The sequence below is a fragment of the Salvelinus alpinus genome, chromosome 21, assembly GCF_045679555.1.
Source record: "Salvelinus alpinus chromosome 21, SLU_Salpinus.1, whole genome shotgun sequence".
NCBI classification, from domain to species: domain Eukaryota; kingdom Metazoa; phylum Chordata; class Actinopteri; order Salmoniformes; family Salmonidae; genus Salvelinus; species Salvelinus alpinus.
In genome coordinates this window covers 19,781,620-19,805,341 of record NC_092106.1, presented here as the reverse complement: position 1 = coordinate 19,805,341, position 23,722 = coordinate 19,781,620, and the positions used below count along the sequence as shown (strand labels likewise).

Genomic DNA, 23,722 nt, shown 5'->3' with positions numbered 1-23,722 from the left:
TGTAAGTGAACATTTAAGAACACAATACTATGCCTTCTTGAATATATTCACAGATGGATCTAAGGACCCTAAAACAGGGAGGACAAGTGCAGCTTGTAGTGTTCCTGAGTTGACAGTGACAAAAGAGCAACAAATCATTTATCTGTTTACACAATGGAGTTGATGGGCATACTCTTGGCTGCAGAGTGGCTGGAGGAGACAGGGTAGTCATCTACTCTGACTCTGGTGTAGCATGGATTACCTTAAATTAATTTGTGTCTCAGAGCAGACAGGATATATTATATGAGGTTTTGTAAAGGGTGGTTAAAAACAGTGGTTAGAAGCAAAGGGAGGTCCTCAGGCCGAGAGAGAAGGGAGGAAGAGAGAAGGGAGGAAAATGTAATCACAAGGCTGAGACTGGGACACACAAGGCTCAATAATACTGTAACGACCCTGGGTTTATAAGCGCGGAAATCGACTCTGCCGCACGAGCATGCTTTTGCGGCACAGTCGATAGCGCGCCGGACCTCGGGCTAGGGGGTCGAGGGTTCGAGACCTGCTCCCTGCTGTTTCATTACAATACATTGAATTTGGTGGGGGAACATCCAACTGGGAGGTGTGGTCATTGTCAGGAGGAGATGGAGACAGTGGAACACATTCAGTGCCAGAAATATTGGAGGGAAAGGGAGCAATTGTTATTAGGTTTGAGGAGTAATGAGGTTGAAGAGACAAGATTAAGTGCACTCCTGGGGAAATCTTCAGGGGGATGTAGTATTTAATTATGTATTTCGTTTCCTTAAGGAGATGAGAATATTGGGTAGGATTTAGGCCTTCTCTGTCTCTGGTTCACACTCCAGTCCAGTTGGTGGCGGTAATGCACCTTAAAGTTGGTTGCTAACCGCCATGTAAAATACCCAAAAGAAGAAGAAGGAGGCGAAGACCTGGCTCTGCTTTCTGCGGTAGCTAGCTAGTTGTTCATGATGATGGAGGAGGAAGAATTGGAATTTGCGGAGGATTTGGAGGCTATTTTGCACCTTACGCCAGAGGTGCAGTTGGCCATCGAGCAGGTAATCGCGTGCTAAGTGGGATAGTTTCTTATCTACAATGAAAATAGTAATCTGTATTCAGGCATGAGCTAGATAGCTAGCTTACCTAATGTTAGCTTTGTTGTTATCCTAGTTAGCTACATTAGGCTTGTTAGCTGTTTTAGGGACCTTTGCTTACAGCTAGATAAGTTATTTTCAATACATGTAAACAGTCATATTGTCTCTGAAGTTTTGTATTTCTAGCTAGGTAACGTTAACTGACTAGCTAGCTTTGTCTAACAACAGCACCCTCCCATTTGGTAAAAGCCAGACAGGTTGCCACCCCGGCCTTACTGGCGGTACCTGTCATTGAAACTGACACTAACACGGAACCCAAACCGGCAGCGCGTGTGTGCCATCGTGCATAAATGTATTTTGTCCCCCCCACACCAAACGCGATCACGACACGCAGGTTAAAATATCAAAACAAACTCTGAACCAATTATATTAATTTGGGTACAGGTCGAAAAGCATTAGACATGTATGGCAATTTAACTAGCAAGCTTGCACTTGCTAGCTAATTTGTCCTATTTAGCTAGCTTGCTGTTGCTAGCTTATTTGTCCTGGGATATAAACATTGAGTTGTTATTTTACCTGAAATGCACAAGGTCATCTACTCCGCCAATTAATCAACACAAAACTGTCAACCGAATCGTTTCTAGTCATCTCTCCTAGGCTTTTTCTTCTCTTGACTTTATATTGCCCTGAGGCACTGTGCGGTCACCCATAAGTGATGGTTGCGCTTTGGGTGCAGGTGGGGGGAGTTGAACCACCGTTGAAGAGGCCGAATATGGAGCAAGCCCAGGGGAATCAACAAGGCAGGTTAGGGCAGATACCACCCACCCCTGCCGAGAGTGGTCGAGGCAAGATAAGTTTGCCGAATGCTGCTGGTGGGCAGGCGTGCTCTCATGAGAACGGAGTCCAGTTCCATGCCAATGAAGGCGATCCTCTGGGTGGTTGTCAGACGACTCTACTTGTCGTGTACAGTAATGCCCAGCCCACTGATGTGGGTCAGGAGCATGCCTCTGTCTGACAGGACCTGGGTCCTGGTCGGGACACAAATCAGCCAATCATCCAGGTAATTGAGGATCAACAATCCTCGGGATGTGAGAGGTGCCAGGACAGCGTCCATGCACTTTGTGAAAGTGTGGGATGCCAAGGAGAGGCCGAAGGGAAGAACCATGAATTCGTAAGCCCTCCCTTCGATAGCGGATTGGAGGTACTGCCAATGAGCTGGGTGAACAGGAACATTGAGGTATGCATCCATCAGGTCCAGCGTCACAAACCACTGGTCCCTGGACACGGCCTGCAACACGCGGCTGGGGACAGCATGTGGAACCTTAATACCTTCAAGTACCCATTGAGGTTGCGGAGGTCCAGAATCTGTTGAAACCCTCCGTCTCTTTTTGGGACCACAAAACAAGTGGAGTAGAACCCACTTAGCCGTTCTGATGTCTCAATCATGCGGATGACACCCTTGTCCAGGAGTGAGGAAATCTCCAGCCGCAGTGTTTTCTTCAGGGGGTCGGCCACTGGTGACACGAAGGCCCCTGAAGGACGGAGGCCGGCACCGGAATTGGAGTCGGTACCCCTCGAGCATTGAGGACTCCACACACTCCTCCCACTTTGCCCTTTGAGACTGGGAGAAGCGGCCAGGGAAGGGTGTGTCAGGGGACCTGCCGGGGCCCACCTCTCCTCTGGCGCCCCGAGCACATGGGTCCCCCAGGCATGTCCCTATGGCGGTGACGGTTGACACCATTACACCTGTCACAAAGGGAAGCCATATGCTCAGCCAAGCCAACAAGGCCATGGAGCAGGGGTCCAACGCCCTGGGAGATTTTATGTTGTGACCTCCTTGGAGGAATAGGAACCCAGTGAGGGATAAACTACCCAGTACCTCTGCAAAAAACATGGAAGAACCGTGTGGGGGAAAAAGGCTGTTGCTTCACCTCACGCTGTGACCCTCCCCGCTGTTGTCCGTTAGCATGAGGCGATGGGGCAGGATAGGGACCCCACCGTCATTCGGGTGCAGGTGGGTGGTGACGGGCCGTCTGCCTTGGACCCGGGGCCTGAGGAGGTGGCATGAACCGTCTCAGGGTCTCCCGGTCCCCACGAACCTTATCGGTCTGCTCTAGAACGTCAGCCTTGGGGTGAGGGGCAAATGTGCTCTGGCACCAGGAGGTAACCACCTTCCTCATGGCCCGTCTGTTGGCGCAGGCCACATCCCTCTGGAGCAGGGAAAGCAGGCGAGACATCACTTCCCGGAGGAGCTCCTATGTGCCCTCTTGCAGTAAGGAAAACAGAGTCTGCAGTAGCATGGCCGTGTTGGTAAGGCGGCCAAGAGAGCAGAGGGACCCATATGTGGCTTTCAAGTCCGCATCAAAGACTCTGCGGGGGTCCTGCATTCAGTCGCGGGTTCCGCCCTGGCAGAGGCCCAGATCTCCTGCAAGGTCTCGCGGAACTCCGCAGAGATGGGGACAGATGGAGAGTCCTCACTGTCCACCAGTTGATGTCCAGTGCAGTGGCTACCCAAGTGAGTAGGCTCCTCATAGCCTCTCGAGCCGCTGGCGGCTTCTGATGACCTGTCAGCCTGGTAGCCCCACTCACGTGGTAAGCAGTGCCAGCATCGTCCCCCAGGAACAGCCTATCACTGGCCAACAGGGAACAGCTGTCATTGCCATCTAAGCTATCAACCTCCTGACGCAGGGCATGCGCCCTCCGTTCAAGGTGGTTCCAGCGGTCTGACTCTGGGCCCAGTAGAGGGACTAACAGCTCGTTGCCGCACCACTCCTGAGGGAGGGAGCTCGTCCCCAGCCAGAGCCCCAGCCTGGCCGACCCACTTGCGCATGGCCTCCAATCGCGCCTGGTCCAGGCGTTCTAAGAACACCGCACAAAACAGGCATCCAGTATGGCTCAAACCCAGGTTGTGCATACACAAGGTATGTGGATCCCCAGGGGGATGCCACCATCACACCTGTCACAAAGGGAAGCCATAAGCTCAGCCAAGCCAACAAGGCCACGGAGCAGGGGTCCGACGCCCTGGGAGAGATGTCGTGAACCGGTTGGAGGTATAGGAACCCGGTGAGGGATAAATTACCCGGTACCTGTGCAAACATGGGAAAAACAGGCAGACAAAAAACAACAGTAATCAGGTAATGGATTTGATTTATGTATTTTTGTTTTACGCCAACTGCAATATTACCTAGCCGGTTTAATATCCAAGCAGAAAACAAAAAACAGCACCATATGATGAGTAACTCCACCAAGGAACTCCAAAGTAAATGTCTCAACGTAGTGGCAGCCCACCACCATACTCTTACATTCTGCAGGAGAAAGAACAAGAAAACCATGTAGGGGAATTTGCAGAGAACCCGTGCCTATAGCGCGGGGACAGCATGTTAAAGCAATTCACAACACACACAAAACAAGCCAGTCTGCAAGTTGTGTAAGGTAAATACAGTTTGTGGCAGCAAGAGCCACCAATATATTAATGGATGCACACAGAGTCGTAGTGTAACGCTAACGGAACACAAGCACGACAAACCACGGGCGGAAGATACAGATCAACCGCTTGCAGCGAGTGGAGCACTCAAGAGCAGGCTGCAAACTGCCAGTGAGTATACTTCCACGCAAGATATTACACTTACCAGTGACTTACCAAGCGAATTTCAAAAAGTTTTTACCTCAAACCATACGGACGTCCGCCGAGAAAATGAAAGAAAACGTGTCGCGGCCATGGCCGTGACACAGGTGTACACGGGAGTAAATCTGTAAATCCTCACCTCGGATGTATCCCTCAACTGTGGAGTGATCCAATATAGTGAAACATAAGCAACAACATGTTTTTAATGAGACATATTTATATGCCTTAGGTTTTCCCCAGTCAAGACCCATTGGACAGAGCAGATTTTAATGCTGTGGAATACATCAATACATTGTTTCCTACTGAGCAGGTAAGACTGGAGTTCTTCACAGAAACTAAAATCCCTTTATATTACACCAAGGCTTTAGCCTTGATACTTTTTTTTATTTTTTTTTATTTAACCTTTATTTAACCAGGTAGGCTAGTTGAGAACATGTTCTCATTTGCAACTGCGATCTGGCCAGGATAAAGCAAAGCAGTTCAACACATACAATAACACAGAGTTACACATGTAATAAACAAACATACAATCAATAATACAGTAGAAAAATCTATATACAATGTGTGCAAATGAGGTAGGATAAGAGAGGTAAGGCAATAAATAGGCCATGGTGGCAAAGTAATTACAATATGGCAATTAAACACTGGAATGGTAGGATGTGCAGAAGATGAATGTGCAAGTTGAGATACTGGGGTGCAAAGGAGCAAGATAAATAAATACAGTAAGCTATATAATTTCATACATATGTTGTTGTTACATGATGATACAAAGTTATAGTCTAGCAGCTGGCTGACACCAAACTCAGTCTTCCTGACTTCAGTCTGGAAAGGGACTTTGATACAGCTACGACCGAAAGTTATTTATTTTCACTAACCCTAAACTTTTTCCTAACATTAACCTAATTATCGTAATCTGCTGCGTTCATTCTGCTAACCTGCTGCGTAAATTATCCTAACCTGCTGCCTAAGTTCTCATAACCTGCTACAAAAAAGTCACTTACGGTCGTAGTTGTATTGAAGTGGCGTGTTTACAGGGAATCTCGTCTGGAAAAGCTTCTTGATGTTGTAGGCACGATGCGTCGAATTACCGATTTGAGGGAATTCATTTAAGCTGCCCTCTGTTGAACCGGGCTATGGCTCCCGAGCACCGACCCCCTTCCAATACAACTGTTGAATTTTCAAATCCAAACAATGAGAGGTACTATTTCTTTGTCACAAACACGGGATAGGTGCAGTGAAATGTGTTGTTTTCAACCCCCCCAGGGGAAATCTCCCTGGGAAAAAAACGTTTGGGAGAACAAATCAAAGCTCAAATCAATTTTTGTGTGAATATGGAACCGACAAACTGACTCCTGTGAACAGACAAGTGTCACAGCTCTCCCTCGCTGTTTGCCACATGAGTCTCGTCAGCCAGGCTAAAAAAGGCCATACAAATGTAAAAATCTGAACCTCAAGCTTCCAGTAAAGCGAGACACAACTTCCTCTTGAATTATGGCTGAATAATCTCTTTTAGGCTCCGGAAGATGCTAAAATCTCTTGAGTAGGTTGCTATGTGTTGAAATAAAGATGCTTTAGTATTTTTAAGTGTCTACTTTTATTTTTTTGCTTGCTCTCCTGACTTTTCAAAAAATTAATTTAAACATGAAAAAAAATGGGTATGGCCTAGCAAAACAAAGGTCTGATTGACCTAGTAGAAGGTAATAATCATGATGAAATGCCCACTAGATGGTGCTGCCTGCGTACCTTTTGTAACATTAGAAAAGGATCCTTCATCATACAAATCAGTCCATACAACTTGGTTTTGTGTGAAGAATGGATTTGAGTTAATACATAATCATGATACCCCTGTGTTTCCTCAGTCACTGGCTAATATAGATGATGTGGTCAACAAGATCCGTCTGAAGATTCGGTGAGTGACCTCACTTTGTTATTATTATTATTCTTTTTTTCATGAGTTTAACAGAATATTATTTATTTTGTGTGTGTGTGTGTTCAGGTGTCTGGATGACAACATCAGGACGGTGGTGAGAGGCCAGACCAATGTGGGCCAGGATGGCAGACAGGTGAGTGAGGGGACCGTCTGGGATTACTCTTCAGTGTGCTACCTGTTGTTCTTGGATAATTTTCCTGGAAAATACCCCTGACTCTGTGTAAATACTTAGGTTGTTGGTTGTTATTTATGAGCTAATTTAAGGATTAAGGTGTGCGCATGTGTCAGCACATGTGTGCATGTTTGGAAGGGTGGTATATATGTGTGTGTGTGTGTGTGTTTTGGTATGCTTGGTATGTAGCACTGGGCTCAGCGACAGAGTGCTTTGATAGATGAACAGCAGTAGCAGCTTACTGTGAGACCCAGTAGGGCCTTTTGGTGGAGAGAGAGGCAGCCAGTCAGTCTACACAACCCACAGAGGGTTGACTTTGTGGCTACAAGACTGTAGCATGTTGCTGCTGCCTCAGTCTCACACTCTCTGTACACACCTGCTGTCTCTCACATGCCCCTATACACACACACACACACACACACACACACTTTATCCATCCAACAGACTGGTTAACTGAGATGCTTTGCAACCTTTTCTCCAGTGTTATTACTCCTAACCCAGACAAATATGTTGGTGCTCCTCTTTCTGTTTCTCTGTCCTCACTAATGCCATGGAGAAGGACAGGATGAGTCAGAACCATCCCGTTCCCTACTGTTAGAACTACTGTTGTCCTTCAGGGAATAATTCCGCTCCTTTATTCAGGGGTTACATTTGTACCTGTGGTTTGGTGTCCCGCCGTTTCCCGTCTGAGAACGTCGGAAAAAACATTGATGTACTGTAATGCAGATCCTCGCTCTGTCAGGGAACTGTGATTTTGAGGGGAACGTGACACCTGATGGGGGAGCTGTTTCAGTGTGTGTTGCGTGTTTCTGTGATGGTGGTCCGGTCCTGCTCTGTTACCGCTGGATTATCGGAAATGTTCTGGACAGAATCCACTAACCCATGGGGTTGGTAAGCACGAAAGCATGGTACTGTACCGTTGGGTTTCTGGTCTGGTGGTCTCGTAGCCGAGGGCCTCTGAACCATCCACATCTCCCACAGAGCTGAGGGAATCCTTTCTGCAGATAGAAAGATGGAGAGGTGTTCATTGCAGCCAGAGATGGAGAGAGCGAGAACAGGAGAGGAGAAAAGGACACAAAGTTGTTGGGTTGGGTGCACACTTGCCTGGCACGCTAGTTTGGCAGAGTGTGTCCCAAGGTGCCAAATCCACCTACTTAATTGAGCACTCCTAATGACAAAGGGCAAGACGGGGAACAGAGAGTTGACAAAAGATGGAGGAAAGAACGGAGGTAGAGAAGGGCTGGAAAGATTCCCCTTATATTTAGTCTGTAGGGGCGGCAGACTGGCAGTGATCATCAGAGCAGGGTGCGGATGGAGATTTAGATGCCCAGGCCTCAGGGGAGGGGTAGATGAAATCGGAATGCCAGGGATATTTGGAGCAGATGGGGGGAATTTGGGTGTATGTATGTGGGTGCATATGAGAGTCCTAGGACTAGGAGGGGGCTCTTTGATGTTGTTGATTATGATGGAATGAATTACACACACACACACACACTGGAAAATCATTCCATTCAGTCTTCTCTAAGCAGTTCGGACTGGTTTGTTGTTGTTTGCCAGCTCTTTTACTAAGCAGCTGTCAAAAGCAGCTACAAGTGGTCTGGCCAGCCCATCGTCATGGTAACATGGACCAGAAGGCCAAACATGTCTCACTGGTTCACTGCAATTTAAACTGCCTGAATCCCATTTAAGTCAACTCTAGTTGCTTCCATTCCTCCCCATTCTTTTTAGTCTTTACAATCTCACAGTAAACAATTTATAAGTGATGAATAAGTCGCTCTCAGACATACTATTGTTCTCCTGATTATGAAACTTTGCAGACAAAATAAAAAAGGAAACTATTTCTTCCCTGAGGAAATTGATTCATTGTTCTCAACAAGCTTATTGTGGCTGCATTGAGTCCGTATGGAACAGTGAGTGGCGGAGGCTCAGTGTTGGAGGGAGGGTGGGGCGTTATAGGAGTGGGAGAGAGGCTCATTAACAAACCAAACATTTGTTATCAATTACATGTAGCCTAGCCATTCATGCCAGAAAATGTTAACTGCATTGAGCTTGCATAGCTCAGTCACCATAACCATTATCCAGCTATACACTGTACATTTCCCATGTGCATCAGGTCAGCTGTGGGGCTTTATGGTCGTCAACGAGGCAGCGGATGGGGATCCGGCCGGCTAGCATGTGGATGGGTTATGGTTATTGTGTGTGCATGCGGATGTCTTACGTGTGTTTGTGTGTGTTGCAGATGTCTTACTGTAGCTCCTGGCATCTGGATGTACTTATTAGGAACACTGAGATGGAATGGGAACCTCCTTGAGAAGCAAACATAACATAAATATTTAATCTAAGTTCAGAAAGGGAAGTTTACGAATTCAAGTTGGGTTCTCTGCTCTTTCATCTGCTCTGTCTCAGTTTTTCATACCATGTACTTTATTGTCCATTTACATGGAATTTCATTTTGTGACCTCTGCATACAAATACACAAACACAACACAAATCAACAATATATTACATGCAGTACGGAAAACTCTCGGTCACTCTCTTCCTCTGTCATTCATCTCTCTCTCTTTCCGTCTCTCATTCTCTGATGTTCATCTCTGTTGATGTGTTGCTGTTTCTTTTTCCCCAAAACAATATGAACGTATCCTTTAACACTGGGTTAATGTGACGGTTACCATGTACTTTGGACACACTAGTGACCCACCCAACCACAGAAATAGAATGACTAGAATGGACATGCCCATACAAATCTATGCTCATTCTATTTCTATGGACCAAGCATCCAGCTCTTTTATACTGGATTCTCATTGCCTTTGCCCTCTCCTGTAATATACCAGAACATATTTCTGTCCCTGTTATTATGGAGTACTTTGGGCAGAGAATAAGCTACTTATTGTGTCCTCGCCTGTTTGCTTTATGAACAAATGTGTATGTTCAGTATGATAAGAGCTTGGTACATATGAAGAATGCCTTGTATACTGTTTATTGAATGTTGAAAAAGGTCTTAATTTACTATGTACAACCTAGACCTACCCAATAAACTACAGGGTCTATGGATAGGAGGAATGCGTGACTTGTCATTGTGGGGGACATCCACATCTCTTCATATCTGTCAGTGAAGAAACCCCCCTCTAACCGCCCCCTACCTTCCCCTCCTCCTCCAAAACCTCCAAATAGAGTCCACATGTGTGGCAGACAGTGCTCTATTTCTGCAGGGTTGAAATGTGGCCTCTCCCCCGTCTGGGACTGGGTTGGAACAGAGGATGGATGGGGGCGTAGTAGAGATAGCGATCTCAGCCAGGCAGACTAGTGCTGGGCTTTGGTCTCCCGACACCCTTCCCAATGCTCAGACACTTGGGCGATTAGGCTAAACACAGGAAATTAACGTTAGGAGGAGAGAGGCAAGCTGGCTTCTCAGGGTCTTTATCAGGGTCTTCAGACTATGGGCTCTACTCAGCGTGTGTGTTTTTGATATTGGTTGTTTGGGCCTCAGGCTGTTATGGAATTAGTATTCTGGTGGGTTCTTAAGGTGTTTAAAGGTAGTTTGTCTCTCGGGGCCTGTTTGAATCAAAATGACATCTGGAGGTCGACAGATTATGATTTTTCAACGCCGATCGATTATTGGAGGACTAAAAACAGCCGATGCTGATTTTTATATGTGTGTGTGTGTGTAATAATGACAATTACCAACAATACTGAATGAACACTTATTTTAACTTAATATAATACATCAATAAAATCTATTTAGTCTCCAATAAATAATTAATCATGTTCAATTTGGTTTAAATAATGGAAAAACACAGTGTTGGAGAAGAAAGTAAAAGTGCAATATGTGCCATGTTAAAAAGCTAACGTTTAAGTTCCTTGCTCAGAACATGAGAACATATGAAAGCTGGGGGTTACTTTTAATATGAGTCTTCAATATTCCCAGTTAAGACGTTTTAGGTTGTAGTTATTATAGGACTATTTCTCTCTACCATTTGTATTTCATATACCTTTGACTATTGGATGTTCTTATAGACACCATAGTATTGCCAGCCTAATCCCGGGAGTTGATAGGCTTGAAGTCATAAACAGCGCTGTGTTTCAAGCATTGTGAAGAGCTGCTGGCAAACGCAGGAAAGTGCTGTTTGAATGAATGCTTACGAGCCTGCTGCTGCCTACCACCGCTCAGACTGCTCAGACTGCTCTATCAAATATCAAATCATAGACTTAATTATAATATAATGAAATACGAGCCGTTACGGGTCGTATTAATATGCGTCAAATCCGGACAACCGTGTTATGTCATTTTGTAAAACAGAACGTCTTGTGAGTGTCTTTCACGTCGCAACAGCTAGGCGGCCCAACGCTGCTTACCGTGATTTTACTTGCACAGAACGCAAGAGAAGTGACACAATTTCCCTAGTTAATATTGCCTTCTAACATGAATTTCATTTAACTAAATATGCAGTTTAAAAAAATATATACTTGTGTATTGATTTTAAGAAAGGCATTGATGTTTACGGTTAGGTACATTGGTGCAATGACAGTGCTTTTTTCCCGAATGCGCTTGGTAAATCATCACCCGTTTGGCGATGTAGGCTGTGATTCGATAAATTAACAGGCACCGCATTGATTATTTGCAACGCAGGACAAGCTAGTTAAACTAGTAATATTATCAACCATGTGTAGTTAACTAGTGACTATGTTAAGATTTGATTGTTTTGTATAAGATACATTTAATGCTAGCTAGTAACTTACCTTGGCTCCTTGCTGCACTCGCGAAACAGGTAGTCAGCCTGCCACGCAGTCTCCTCATGGAGTGCAATGTATTCAGTGTCCAAAAATGCCGATTTACGATTGTTATGAAAACTTGAAATCGGCCCTAATTAATCGGCCATTCCGATGAATCGGTCGACTTCTAATGACATCCTCCCTTCCTCTGAGGTAATCACAGATCTGAGAGGGTTGGATTGGTGAAAGCAGTTACTGTAGAGACCTTGCTTTCACTTATTCAATCAGGTATAGATCAATCAATGGTAAGCTCAAGGAAGTGAGGCATTTTGTAAAGTATTCTAAGTATGTTGATGGTCCTGGCCAGTGGCAACCCTCAACAGGTCATGACCAACCAAGGTTCTCAGCTTCCTGCCCCTGACTTTCCTAGCTTTTTCCTGGTAACAAACTACATGGTTACTATTTATCAGAGCCTGCCCTGCATGCCCGCTGGTTTAACTGAGGGGTCTACCACTGCGTGTGTGTGTGTGTGTATGTCCCCACATACAGAGAGTCTGGCTGTGACCTTGAGTCTGGCTCTGTGACCCTGTCATCATGCTAAACCTCTAAGCAGAATAGATGCTGCTTCCTTCAGAGACAAAAAGGAATCCATTCCTGTCAACAAGCAGATTGTGTGTGAGGAAGAGAGTGTGTGTTTTCCCTGTCCGTCTACTTTTGAAGAGCCTTGTAAAAGTGGTACATTCCTTAGGCAGCTGGTGCCGGCTGTTAGGATTCCATCTTTGTGAGAAGGAGAGGAGAGCCCCCCCCCACCCACACACACAGACAGACACACCCCACATTGGGCCAGTGTTAGGCCAGTTACCCCCAATTACTCTGGCATCAGATGGCAGTGCCAAAGCCCAACTCAGACCATCAAAGCCCAGCTGCGTGGCGTAAAATAGAAATATTAGATGGCAATTAGTTTACTTCTCTGTGAAAGAAGCCCCACTCTGTTCTCCACCCCAGTTGTTCCAAGAATTTGTGGCCAAACACTAGTCAATAGGATAACATTTTTAGAGGATTGGAGAGACTGTACATCTTTTGACCAGAGTTGCACTTTATTTGACATTTTGCTTGACACCCCTCTCTGAGCAATGTGATAACGCATGTCATGAGCAGGTCCTCTGGCTAGCCAGTCAGTCAGTCTATAACATGGGTTTTTGGGGTTCAAATACATGGCTATGGGGTTGGGAATGGGTAGTAGGATATCTCTCTGTGTGCAGCTGCTGGCAGGAGAGGGAGACCGATTTTCTTACCTACTGGAATGTGAGAGCAAACTGTGGGAGAGGTTTCTCATCCCCACGCCGTTCCTTCTGGTTTCTCATCACGCTATTTTGTTTGGTTTTCCATTCCCCTGCTGGGGTGCCTATAAATACAACCTGACAAGGAAGAGAGGAGAATAGCATGACTCCAGAATGTCCCTGGTTCTTCCTACTAAACAAAGATGGGGTTGATTAGCCTGTAATCTTGAAACCTAGAGCCAAATTCTTATGTGAACACTAGCCTCTGGCCTGCTGTAAGGAGAGACTAAATAGCCTGGTCCCAGGTCTATTGTGCTGTCTTGCCAACTCCTATGGCCATTGTCACGCCAAACAGATCTGGTACCAGGCTAAGGGACGATAGAGAAGTTGAAAAGAATCCCTCTTTGCATTAGTTGCTAGATGTCAGCTACATCCCACTGTGTCTGAAGAGATGTCTGCCAGAAAGTAAACTTGTTTAGAGAGTCCTGGTACCTAAATTACCTCTTTCAACCCTGTCTCTCTCTCCTTTCTCTCCCTCCCAGGCACTGGAGGAGGCTCAGGTAGCCATCGGCCAGCTCTTTGGCAAAATCAAAGACATTAAGGACAAGGCTGAGAAATCTGAACAAATGGTGAGTAAACAAACAAAACACAGCCAGACTCCCCCACAGGAGCCATCTTGTTTACCCTGTTTAAAGCTTCAGGGTGTCCCTGTTTGTGTGACTGTGTGTGTGACTGAGGGTGCCCCCTGGGGACTCTGACATACAATGTAGTGTTATTATAAGTGGAGTTAAACCTCCTGCTGTGTGTGGGTTGGTTCTTCCTCTCCTTGTGGGGACCTAAATTCCCCACAAGGATAGTAAACAAGGAAAATTATCCTCCGTGGGGACATTTCACACGTCCCCATGAGGACAAAGGCTATTTTAAGCATAGGGGTTAGGTTTACAATTGGGGTTAGAATTATGGTTAGGGTAAGGGGTTAGGCGTTAGGTTTTGGATTAGGGCTACAGGTTAAGGTTAGGGAAAATGTGATTTTGAATGGAAATAAATTTTAGGCCCCACGAGGATAGAAGAACAAAGTGTGTGTGTGTGTGTATGTGGGGGGGGGGTCACAGGAAGGCTGCTGGGCTTGGTGGGTGGAGAGGGAACAATGGAGAGGAACCCCTCCCTCAATGGGTATGTTGTAGCAATTATGTCTCAACTCAAACAGATGTCTTATTACTCTTTCTCTTTCATCTCCTCGCCTTGCCCCCTCTCTCTCTGCTCCTCTACTTCTATCCCCTCCTCTTCCTTCCCTCTCTCTGCTCCTCGCGCCCTCTCTGCTCCTTTCCTTCTATCCCCTCTCTCGCTGCTTCCTCGCCCCCCCCTCTCTCGCTGCTCCTCGCCCCCCCCCCTCTCGCTGCTCTCGCACCCCCTCTCTCGCCGCTCCTTGTCACCCTCTCCTCACTCTTCTACCGCTTCCCCCACCCCTCCCTCTCTCTATCTCTTAGGTCAAGGAGATAACGCGGGACATCAAACAGCTGGACCATGCTAAGCGTCACCTGACCACCTCCATCACCACCCTCAACCACCTGCACATGCTGGCCGGTGGCGTGGACTCTCTAGAGTGGGTACTCACCGTGCCACCTATGGGCGTGGAGGGGAGTGCCAACGGTGGGCTGCGACCCATAGTTTGAAAAGCACCGATCTAGAAGTTACACAGGGATGACTCCAAAGTTAAATATTTGTGGGCGACTCAGACTTTCTTGTTATACATGCATTGATGTCAATGAAAGATTTGTGAAAATGTAGCTCTATGTGCATCTCAAGTTAGGAGTTGGCACATAAAAAGGAATACTAAAGATCATTGGAAACCATTGTGCACTGTTACTGCCTCAAGGCAAGGTGCTGGGTCTGTCTTAGTTTGGCACATATACCATTGACTAGATGTTGAAGTGGCTGCTCGTATGTGTAGCCATTATCCAGAACTCCAAGCTAGAACTGTCAGTGATGTGTTCTATGTGTGTCCCAGGGCAATGACGAGGAAGAGGCAGTATGGAGAGGTGGCTAACCTGCTACAGGGTGTAGTCAACGTCCTGGAGCACTTCCACAAATACATGGGCATCCCTCAAATCAGACAGCTCTCAGAGAGGTAACCATACACGCACACGCATGTACGCACACACCCCTGCACATGCACACACACGGGCAACACATTCTCTTTCTGAACTGACAGCCAGCCCAGGCCAGGCCTGTTGAGCCCAGAGGAATTCTGTTGTGCTCATCAGTCAGACCCTGTTTTATATTTACTGAGGAGAGGAGGCTGCAGGCTGCTGAAATACACAGGAAGGAGATGCACTGAATAGGAACTCCTTTATGCAGACATTTTCCACTGAGGGCTTGGGCTGTGCTTTCCTCTGGCTGGGTGTGTTTGAGAGAGTGTCCTTGTGTGTGCGTGCCAGAGGAAAAGTGTGTTTGAGAGAGCGAGAGTGTTTCTTTGTGTATGTGCTCTTGTTTGTGTGATTGAAAGAGTAGGCCTTTGTCCTCTCTCTTCTTTCCCCTCCACAGGAACAGTTCTGGGGTGTGTTAAGCACTAGTCCAGACCCCATACCATCACTACAGAGTAAGGTCTGTGTTCAGCCCTCAACCCAGCTAGTCCCTATGTCCCTCTGGCTGGGGGAGCTAGCTATGCTATCTGCTCTGTTTGGCTTGGAGTGGATGATAAAAACATGAATTTAGGAGAGTAAGGAAGTGTGTTTGTGTGTGTGTGGGAGGTGTCGTTGAATTTATTTATTTTTTCTTCCACAAACTTATGTTTATCCAGAGTTGTGTGTCCAATGTCCATCAAAGCCACCCACACACTCTTACCACCACTGTTTTGTTATCTGGAAAAGGGTAAATGGAAAATACTGAGTCTTCAGAAGAAATTGACAAACTAATGGTGGGATGACCAGACAGAGGGACAGCTGGAGCATTGGTCTGACTGGTTGTCAGGGGCATCTGCAGGGCACTGCCCTCCCTGTGGCATGGTATCCATCTTGTTTACTCTGGAAGGTTCTTCTTGTTGCTCTAAGATTGGACTCTGAATGCCCCACCAGATTCACTCTTCACATTTGGCCAGATGTTCTGGTTCCCACCATGGAACTATGTGCTGTACTGTGTAACCCAATAAACTCTTCTGGAATTTGTCTGTCCCAATGAGTAAACAAAACCACTGGCCAAGTCATGCCAGTTTTGCCACGGCCTGAAACCAGTCAGTCACAACTTACCAGTGGGTCACACCCAACCTAGCTACCATTTGGGAAACCGTTTAATGATGAAAATATCTACAGTTATGCTACACCAGCTCTAAACTCCGCTCCAGCTTTCACGACGGCAATGTTTTCTCAATGTTTCTTCACTGTTTGTGTCATCCACAGGGTGAAAGTGGCCCAAAGCGAGCTGGGGACTCAGATCCTGGCAGACTTTGAAGAGGCCTTCCCCGCTCAGGGGTCAAAGGTGAATGCCTTGTGTGATATATGTGCGTCATAAAACAATTGTATGTGTGACTATACATTATCTATTTGATGTATATTATAATTGTATGTGTGTTAACCTAAGGTATTTTGTGTACTCTATATCCCCAGAGAGCAGGAGGGCCCAGTAACGTTCTGAGGGATGCCTGTCTCGTGGCCAACGTCTTGGACCCCCGCATCAAACAGGAGATCATCAAGAAGTTCATCAGACAGCACCTCTCTGAGTACATGGTGCTCTTCCAGGAGAACCAGGATGTAAGTTTCAGTTTATTGTACTGCTAAGCATTAAAGTGGAACTGACAGCATTTTAGCAACATTAAATATTATTCAAATCTGTTCATATGCACTCCCAGGAATATGATATGATTCTGACAAGCGAGAATTTGAATGTGGCCGTTTACATAAATTCATAGAATGTTTGGGAGTTATGTATAGTAAGGCATTTGTGAAAATTCTATATCAATATAGAGTGGCAAAGCGGCTGTGCGTTTGGACAATTAATAGACACTGCAGTAAATAAAATCTAATAAAAACATTGGCCCCTGTCCAGGACTGGAGTCTATGCAGACCGGTGAGCCATAGCCAATCAGAGCTACATTAGGCCTATATGCAAAAAAGCTATTTGCCACAAGGGCCTGCCATCATACACATCGAACTGGACTGTGTGTTTACAGGCAGTTGCAACAGTGCGACTTTAGATCATTAGAACGCATTCACCAAAAGCCACAAAATACACTTGAATGGATTTCTGCGAATGTGTAAATACCACTTGGGAGTCCTCTTACATCTGGCAACTTCACAGTCCTATTCATCAAACAACCATGAAAAGGTAGGCTATCTCTACCTCAGTTGCCTATGCACATCAACAACAAGACCCAAAAACGAATGCTAGACAGAGCGAGATGAGCTAAAAATCTAACAAGGGAACATTAGGTAAACCCTCTCAAACATTTTAGGTTGTTGGCCATCAAAATTGCACTGATAAACGATGGTGAATAGTACCCTGCTCGTCGTTCTGCAGCTTGTCTGCCAATGCATGCTTGTCCTAACTGAATTTTGACAAGTAAATGTGAGCTTGCCTGCCTGCCCATTAGATCGATGCCAAATTCATTTGATTGACAACTAAGAGATATGCTAACTGTAGATAAGTCGTTCAAGTTCAGCATAGCTAGCTAGCAAAGTGATTCACATTTCTTGCTAGCTAACCAAATGACACCTGTATCTATAGCTGTAGCCACCGAAAAACGATATGAGGGAAAAAGTCAATCACTCACACTCTTATCCAATGACATGACATCCTCCCTGCAGCCAGCTAGCTAGCTAACGTTAGCCTCTCAAAATGTATTGTACTTTAGTTGAGTCGCCAGCCTAGACTACTTCTCAAATGTTGCTGAATTCACTGATGCCAGCGCATCAGGCTGTAATTTCATAAAGTAGATGACTCAACTGTTATACTCGCTTGTGTGTCCTATTCGTTCCGCGGGCCTTGTGTTTGACACATGCGCTAGCCTATTAGCCACGTTATGACTGACTTGTTATCATTGCTCTTGCTAGTTTGATTGTATTGACATTCCCAGCCTTAGTTCAGTCGTCCGTATATGTTCTAAATATTTAGTTATTGAAACTGAAGCGGTGCGACCCAAATGGGTGGAGGCAGCAAACAATGTACCAGGCCAGCTGTGATTTACAACCTGAGCAATATTTTTTGGAGTACCAAGAAATGTATTGGTGAATTATATTGAACTGCAACAATGCCTTAATGTACGTTATGGAATTAAAGTAAAATATAACCTATTTTTAAAACCTCTTATAAAGTTGGTTTTGAAGCATAAACTGGGTATTTTATTTTTTTACTGATATGATTGTTTTACATCTGCGAAGTAGTTAAAACGCTGTCTGTTTGACTTTAAACTAAGGCAGCCATTTTGGGTCCATTACACAAGGGATTTTCAGTAGGTACAAATGGGGATAATGAACACAAAAATATATTTTAGTTTGTGGTCCAAACACAAACTAGTATTTCTTCCTTTGTAGATCATGTGAATCATCATTGAGATGTACATTGACTGATCTTAAATAATGCTAGTGTTGTAACAGTGTGTCTGTGGACCCTCCACCTGAAAGTGTGTTTGTCCACTGACCCAGGTAGCTTGGCTGGATAAGATTGACCGGCGCTACGCCTGGATTAAGCGTCAGCTGGTGGACTATGAGGAGAAGTACGGACGCATGTTCCCTGAAGAGTGGTGTATGACTGAACGCATCGCTGTGGAGTTCTGCCACATCACCAGGTACCCACACACACACACACACCCCTGTGCTGGAAACTGTTGACAGCCAGTGCCTCACTGTCATCACATTCTATCAACTGTTGTAATAGTTGTGCTCCTATCATCCGAACACTATTCAGTATACAGTTGATTTAGTCTTTGTTAGCCTACATGAGCACTGACTTGCTATCACAATCATTCATGCTGCAATGTGACGTGTTGACAACCCTATGTGTCTGTGTGTCATCCAGGATAGAGCTGGCCAAAGTGATGCGGACGCGGGCCAAAGAGATCGAGGTCAAGCTGCTTCTGTTTGCCATTCAGAGGACCACCAACTTCGAGGGGCTGCTCGCCAAGCGCTTCTCTGGGTGCACCCTCACTGACGGGCCCGGGGTTAGACACACACACACACACACACACACAATCATTATCTTCGGGCCATCATTGCTGACTGTAATGTTGTTTTCAGGTGAAGAAGCCGGAGACACCACTGGAGTCCACCAACCCTTTCCTGGAGGACGAGATTGGAGAGGATGGGTCAGAGATGGAGGAGGATCTGGATAGGGTAAGACATGTTTGAGATGGCCCTGTCTGAAAATCGACCTTGATAGGTATAGGCTGACCTGAGGTCATTTCCTGTGTCATGGTGACTCATGATGGGAATATCTCTAGAAGGATCTCGATAGGACCTTTTACGGGATGACTTTGGAAAGAAAATACTCATCCCCAAGAGAGAAATCATGAGTAGTTATTACATCCTACATTGTTGACCACTTTCCGCTCCCCAGCCCAAGAAGCACAAGGCTCCTGACAACCCCTTCCATGGCATCATTTCCAAGTGCTTCGAGTCTCACCTCTATGTCTACATCGAGTCTCAGGACAAGTGAGTTGTGTGTGATGTAAAGATCTGGCACAGATTTGTGTGCCCAGAACTTTTCCTTTCTCCCTCATCAGCCACCCCCCTGTCGTTCCCTCTCTTGTTTCTGTTTCTTTCTGTTTCTCTCTGCTGTGGCTGAAACGGTTCCTATGAGCTGCATGACCACAGACGCTGAGAAAGAGGGATTGAAAAGTGGTGCTGCAGCAGATCGTTCTTCTCCTTCTCTTCCTCCCTCTCTCTTCCTTTTTTTTCTCTCCCACTCTCTATTTCTCTCTCACTCTTTCCTCTCCCTCACCTCCTTCCACCCTCCCCCCTCAGACGTGGGGTCTCCCCAGAAACAAGGCACTTATCTGGGGCTTGTCGGTCTCGCGGAAAACCCTAGTATTGGACCTCTGGAGCATTTAGTGTTTGTCAGTCTGACTGGGACTTACATTATCTGGCTATGGCTTCCTTTCACAACAGACATGGCCAGACGATTCTACATTAGGCGTTTCCAAAGCAGCTTGTCTCAATGGAATACAACAGGAGAGAGAATAGTGACCTGATTGTTCATACAAAGTGGGTTTAGTTTTTTTGTCCTTGGCTTCATTTTACAGTAACAGTGGGGTAAAGTACTTGACCATAACAGCCGTTTAGACATTAATATCAAAGTACAGTGAAGACAGCCGCAATTGAGGGAGAATCTCCTACCCTGTCTGTCTCTCTTCCATTTTATCATCACTGAACTGTGTGTGGCAGGTTGGCGTTTGTCATGAATCTTGCTCTGGAGGCAGCTCTGCAGGGTGGTCACTTGCTGGCACAGCCACAAAGCCATAACATCTGATTTTTAAACCTATCCCTAACTACACTGCTAACCCTAATGCTAAACCTTAAATTAAGACCAAAAAGCTAATTTTTGTTTTCATGAATATTTATGGTGAAGCCAATTTTGAATTTTCAGCTGGCCCATCTAGTGTAAATCGCTCAGTTCTGCCTCCAGGGCAAAATTCATGGCAATAAACGTCAACCTGCGTGTGTGTGCTGGTATCTGGGGCTCATCACTGAACTGTGTGTGTTACTGTTCTCAGGAACCTGGGGGAGATGATTGACCGTTTTGTGTCAGACTTCCGGGCGCAGGGCCCCCCCAAGGTGGGCACGGAGGACGGTGGAGCGGTGCTGCCCAGCTGTGCTGACCTGTTTGTCTACTATAAGAAGTGCATGGTGCAGTGCTCTCAGCTCAGCACAGGGGAACCTATGATCGCCTTCACCACCATCTTCCAGAAGTACCTCAGAGAGTATGCCTGGAAGATACTGTCTGGAAACCTGCCCAAGTAATTTTTTACAGCCTAGCCTAATGATGATCAGATTTATTTGTGTGATGTAGGTCTAGTAATTATTTAGTAAGTGCTTTTTATTCATGCTGCTCACATACTGTATTGGGCCCTAGAACCAGGGTTGCAGTACTTCCCAGTACGGGTTCTGGAAGACCACCGTGTACTCTGGTTTTCATTCAAACCATTTTTTGGGTGGTTTCTGGCTTTGCTAGGGAAAATATTCAAACACAAGTGGTACTATGACAACCAGTATAAACTGTGGCCTGCTAGGAGCTGGACTGGGACAAATGCTTCTGTCAAAGCAAGGTAAAAATTCTGAAGGATGATATATGCTGTCATTTGCTTCAATTCCCTTTTGATGAAGGAATCTGCCAAAGTTAGTTTGTTCATTCAGAAGAGTGATCCGTCATTCTCCGGGGTTTGTTTGATAGTCTGGGTTTGCATGTCATGTGGTGCTGGAGATGTTTACATCGCGGTGAGGACTAATACTTCATGAGCGAAAACATCTTTGGCTCGCTGGCCACATTATAAGACCTATTATTCACTGTGGTTGATAGACATGCACACACACAGACCTCTTGTGTGGTGTGTATTGGTTTGTGGAGTTTTAAAGGGGGCCCTTTGGGGGTTGGAGCTGTGTTGTGGTTTTCCCAGAAATCTCGGCTGTGGCGTTTATTAATGAGAGGGGGGCGTTTTAGCCATGGTAACCATGCCCGTCTGTGTGTATGGCTCTGGCTGTCTCAATTATACAAAACTTGCTTTGAATTATAACCTGTAACTAGAGACAGGAATTTCTCCTTGTCAGTTCACACTAGGTTTATGAGCTCCCTTTAGAGCTCATGTGAGCACACTTCTGTCCCTAATTCACGAGAGAACTATTGACTCTTTTTCTCAATCTCTCTCACACACTCTCTGTCTCTCAGGACTAGCAGTAACAGTGGAGGACTGACCATCAAGAGTCTACTGCAGGAGAAGGAGGGTTCGGAGGCAGCTAAGTTCACTGTAGAGGAGCTGTGTCTCATCTGTAGCATCCTCAGTACTGCAGAGTACTGTCTGGCCACAACACAGCAGGTTAGAACACACACACACACACACACTCACACTCACACTCACACTCACACACTCAAACGGGCCTAGACTTCATGTTAAACTATTCTGTATCTGTCAGTTGGAGGAGAAGCTGAAGGAGAAGGTGGATAAGACCCTGGTGGAGAGAATCAACCTGACTGGAGAGATGGACACCTTCAGCAAGTACGCACCAAATCCTAGGAGCAACTTCTGCCAACTCAAAATGAACAATAGTTTGAGATAAAGTGGAATAATTGGATGTGAAGTCCCATGACGGTAAACTCTGTCTCTCTCTGTGTCTATCAGTGTGATCTCCAACAGTATCCAGTTGCTTGTTCAGGACCTGGATGCTGCCTGTGACCCTGCTCTCACTGCCATGAGCAAGGTGTGACACACACTGCATTCCTCTCCTCCTTACACTGTCATATTCTATTTTCACTTTCAACCATTCCCTCACTGTCCCTCTTGGTCTCCTTCCCTCTAGATGCCATGGCAGAGCGTAGAGCATGTAGGTGACCAGAGTCCCTATGTGACGTCAGTCATCATGCACATCAAACAGAACGTCCCCATCATCAGAGATAACCTGGCCTCCACACGAAAATACTTCACCCAGTTCTGCATCAAGTTCACCAAGTGAGTTACTTCCCTCTTCACTGTTCGTCAATGTGTGTGAGGAAGACTTGGTACTCCCATTGACAAGACAATTGATTCTGAGATTTTAAAGACATTTTCAGAAATGCTAAATTCTATATTGTTTTCAATTAATTTATATTCCATCTTGTCTTTTTTCCCCCTCAGCTCTTTCATTCCTAAATTCATCAACCACTTGTTCAGGTGTAAGACTATCAGCATGGTGGGGGCTGAACAGGTAAACATACTTACCCTTTTATTTCATTAGCCTTTACCTAAGTAGAATTATGCTTACGGTCTCCGAAACGATACAAACTTTTTGACAATTGTTTGTTTGCTACCTGTAGCTGATAATTCAGCTAGTTTTATTGGTAACTTTTTGTTTTTTTTCTTCTGCTTTGTTCTTCAGCTCCTCCTGGACACCCACTCCCTGAAGACAGTGTTGTTGGATCTGCCCTCTATAGGGTCTCAGGTGGTCCGCAAGGCCCCAGCCAGCTACACCAAGATAGTCGTGAAGGGGATGACCCGCGCTGAGATGATCCTCAAGGTGAGCCCTGTGACACTAAAGCATAATGAGTCTACAGACGCCGAGACGCGTTAGTCCGACGTCCCATTGTGACAGATACATGGCTCTAAGACCACCAGCTGCGCGAGACGCACAGCACCTCCCCAAAATTCCCAACCAACGCAGCTCCTCTATTATTTGAATGTGTTGACCGTTGAAGTTGAAGTTGCATAAGCCGCACTGAGAATTCTAAAAGTATGAAAGCCAATGGTCCAATGTTCTAGAACACTGCTGCGTGTATATGTACACGTTTTAGACACTGATAGGTGCTTAACACTACCATGCAACAATGTTTCTCTTCAACCATGCTACAACATTTCTGTACAACTACGCAACAAAGTTTCACTACAGTCACTTCTATCTAATCCTACCACTTAATTGACCCTAAAGCCTAACCTTAACCCACGCCTCAAGGTTAATCCTAACCAGTAACCTCTACCCTTTAAATACACTGGCTTGGTTAAACATGACTATAGCCACTGTTCATTCCTGTGTTTTGGCATTAAATATTAAGACTAAATACAGGCTATTGTCTTAAGTTTTGTGCAGTTTGACCTCTGAGCCAAGTATGAACATTGTCTGACTTGACCAGATTATCGATTTAAGTTTTATTTTCATTGAATAACTGCTTGTTTACAGGCTAATTCTTTCTTTTTAACCCGACTAAGGAAAGAGTTTTATGCCGAAGTTCCCAGTAGAAGGCCACCTCACA

The 23,722-nt window shown here is 45.7% G+C and overlaps 1 protein-coding gene across 3 annotated transcripts in view; it reads left to right on the top strand.

The window, feature by feature from the left end:
* Positions 1-890: 890 nt before the first annotated feature.
* The window catches only part of LOC139547981 (vacuolar protein sorting-associated protein 53 homolog), a 33,139-nt gene continuing 10,307 nt past the window's right edge, over positions 891-23,722 (top strand). The window contains exons 1-20 of one of the 3 annotated variants that reach the window (XM_071357236.1): positions 891-1,046; positions 4,937-5,017; positions 6,567-6,616; positions 6,704-6,770; positions 13,342-13,428; positions 14,287-14,402; positions 14,808-14,927; positions 16,195-16,273; positions 16,402-16,545; positions 18,436-18,578; positions 18,809-18,950; positions 19,027-19,122; positions 19,346-19,440; positions 20,502-20,744; positions 21,671-21,818; positions 21,916-21,998; positions 22,122-22,200; positions 22,300-22,448; positions 22,614-22,683; positions 22,855-22,992. In XM_071357236.1, coding sequence (XP_071213337.1) covers positions 957-1,046; positions 4,937-5,017; positions 6,567-6,616; positions 6,704-6,770; positions 13,342-13,428; positions 14,287-14,402; positions 14,808-14,927; positions 16,195-16,273; positions 16,402-16,545; positions 18,436-18,578; positions 18,809-18,950; positions 19,027-19,122; positions 19,346-19,440; positions 20,502-20,744; positions 21,671-21,818; positions 21,916-21,998; positions 22,122-22,200; positions 22,300-22,448; positions 22,614-22,683; positions 22,855-22,992 — 2,220 coding nt within the window. In that variant the 5' untranslated portion in view covers positions 891-956. Of the gene's footprint in view, positions 1,047-4,936; positions 5,018-6,566; positions 6,617-6,703; positions 6,771-13,341; positions 13,429-14,286; positions 14,450-14,807; positions 14,928-16,194; positions 16,274-16,401; positions 16,546-18,435; positions 18,579-18,808; positions 18,951-19,026; positions 19,123-19,345; positions 19,441-20,501; positions 20,745-21,670; positions 21,819-21,915; positions 21,999-22,121; positions 22,201-22,299; positions 22,449-22,613; positions 22,684-22,854; positions 22,993-23,722 lie in introns of those variants that run through there. The other 2 variants (XM_071357237.1, XM_071357238.1) reach the window with 2 other exon arrangements.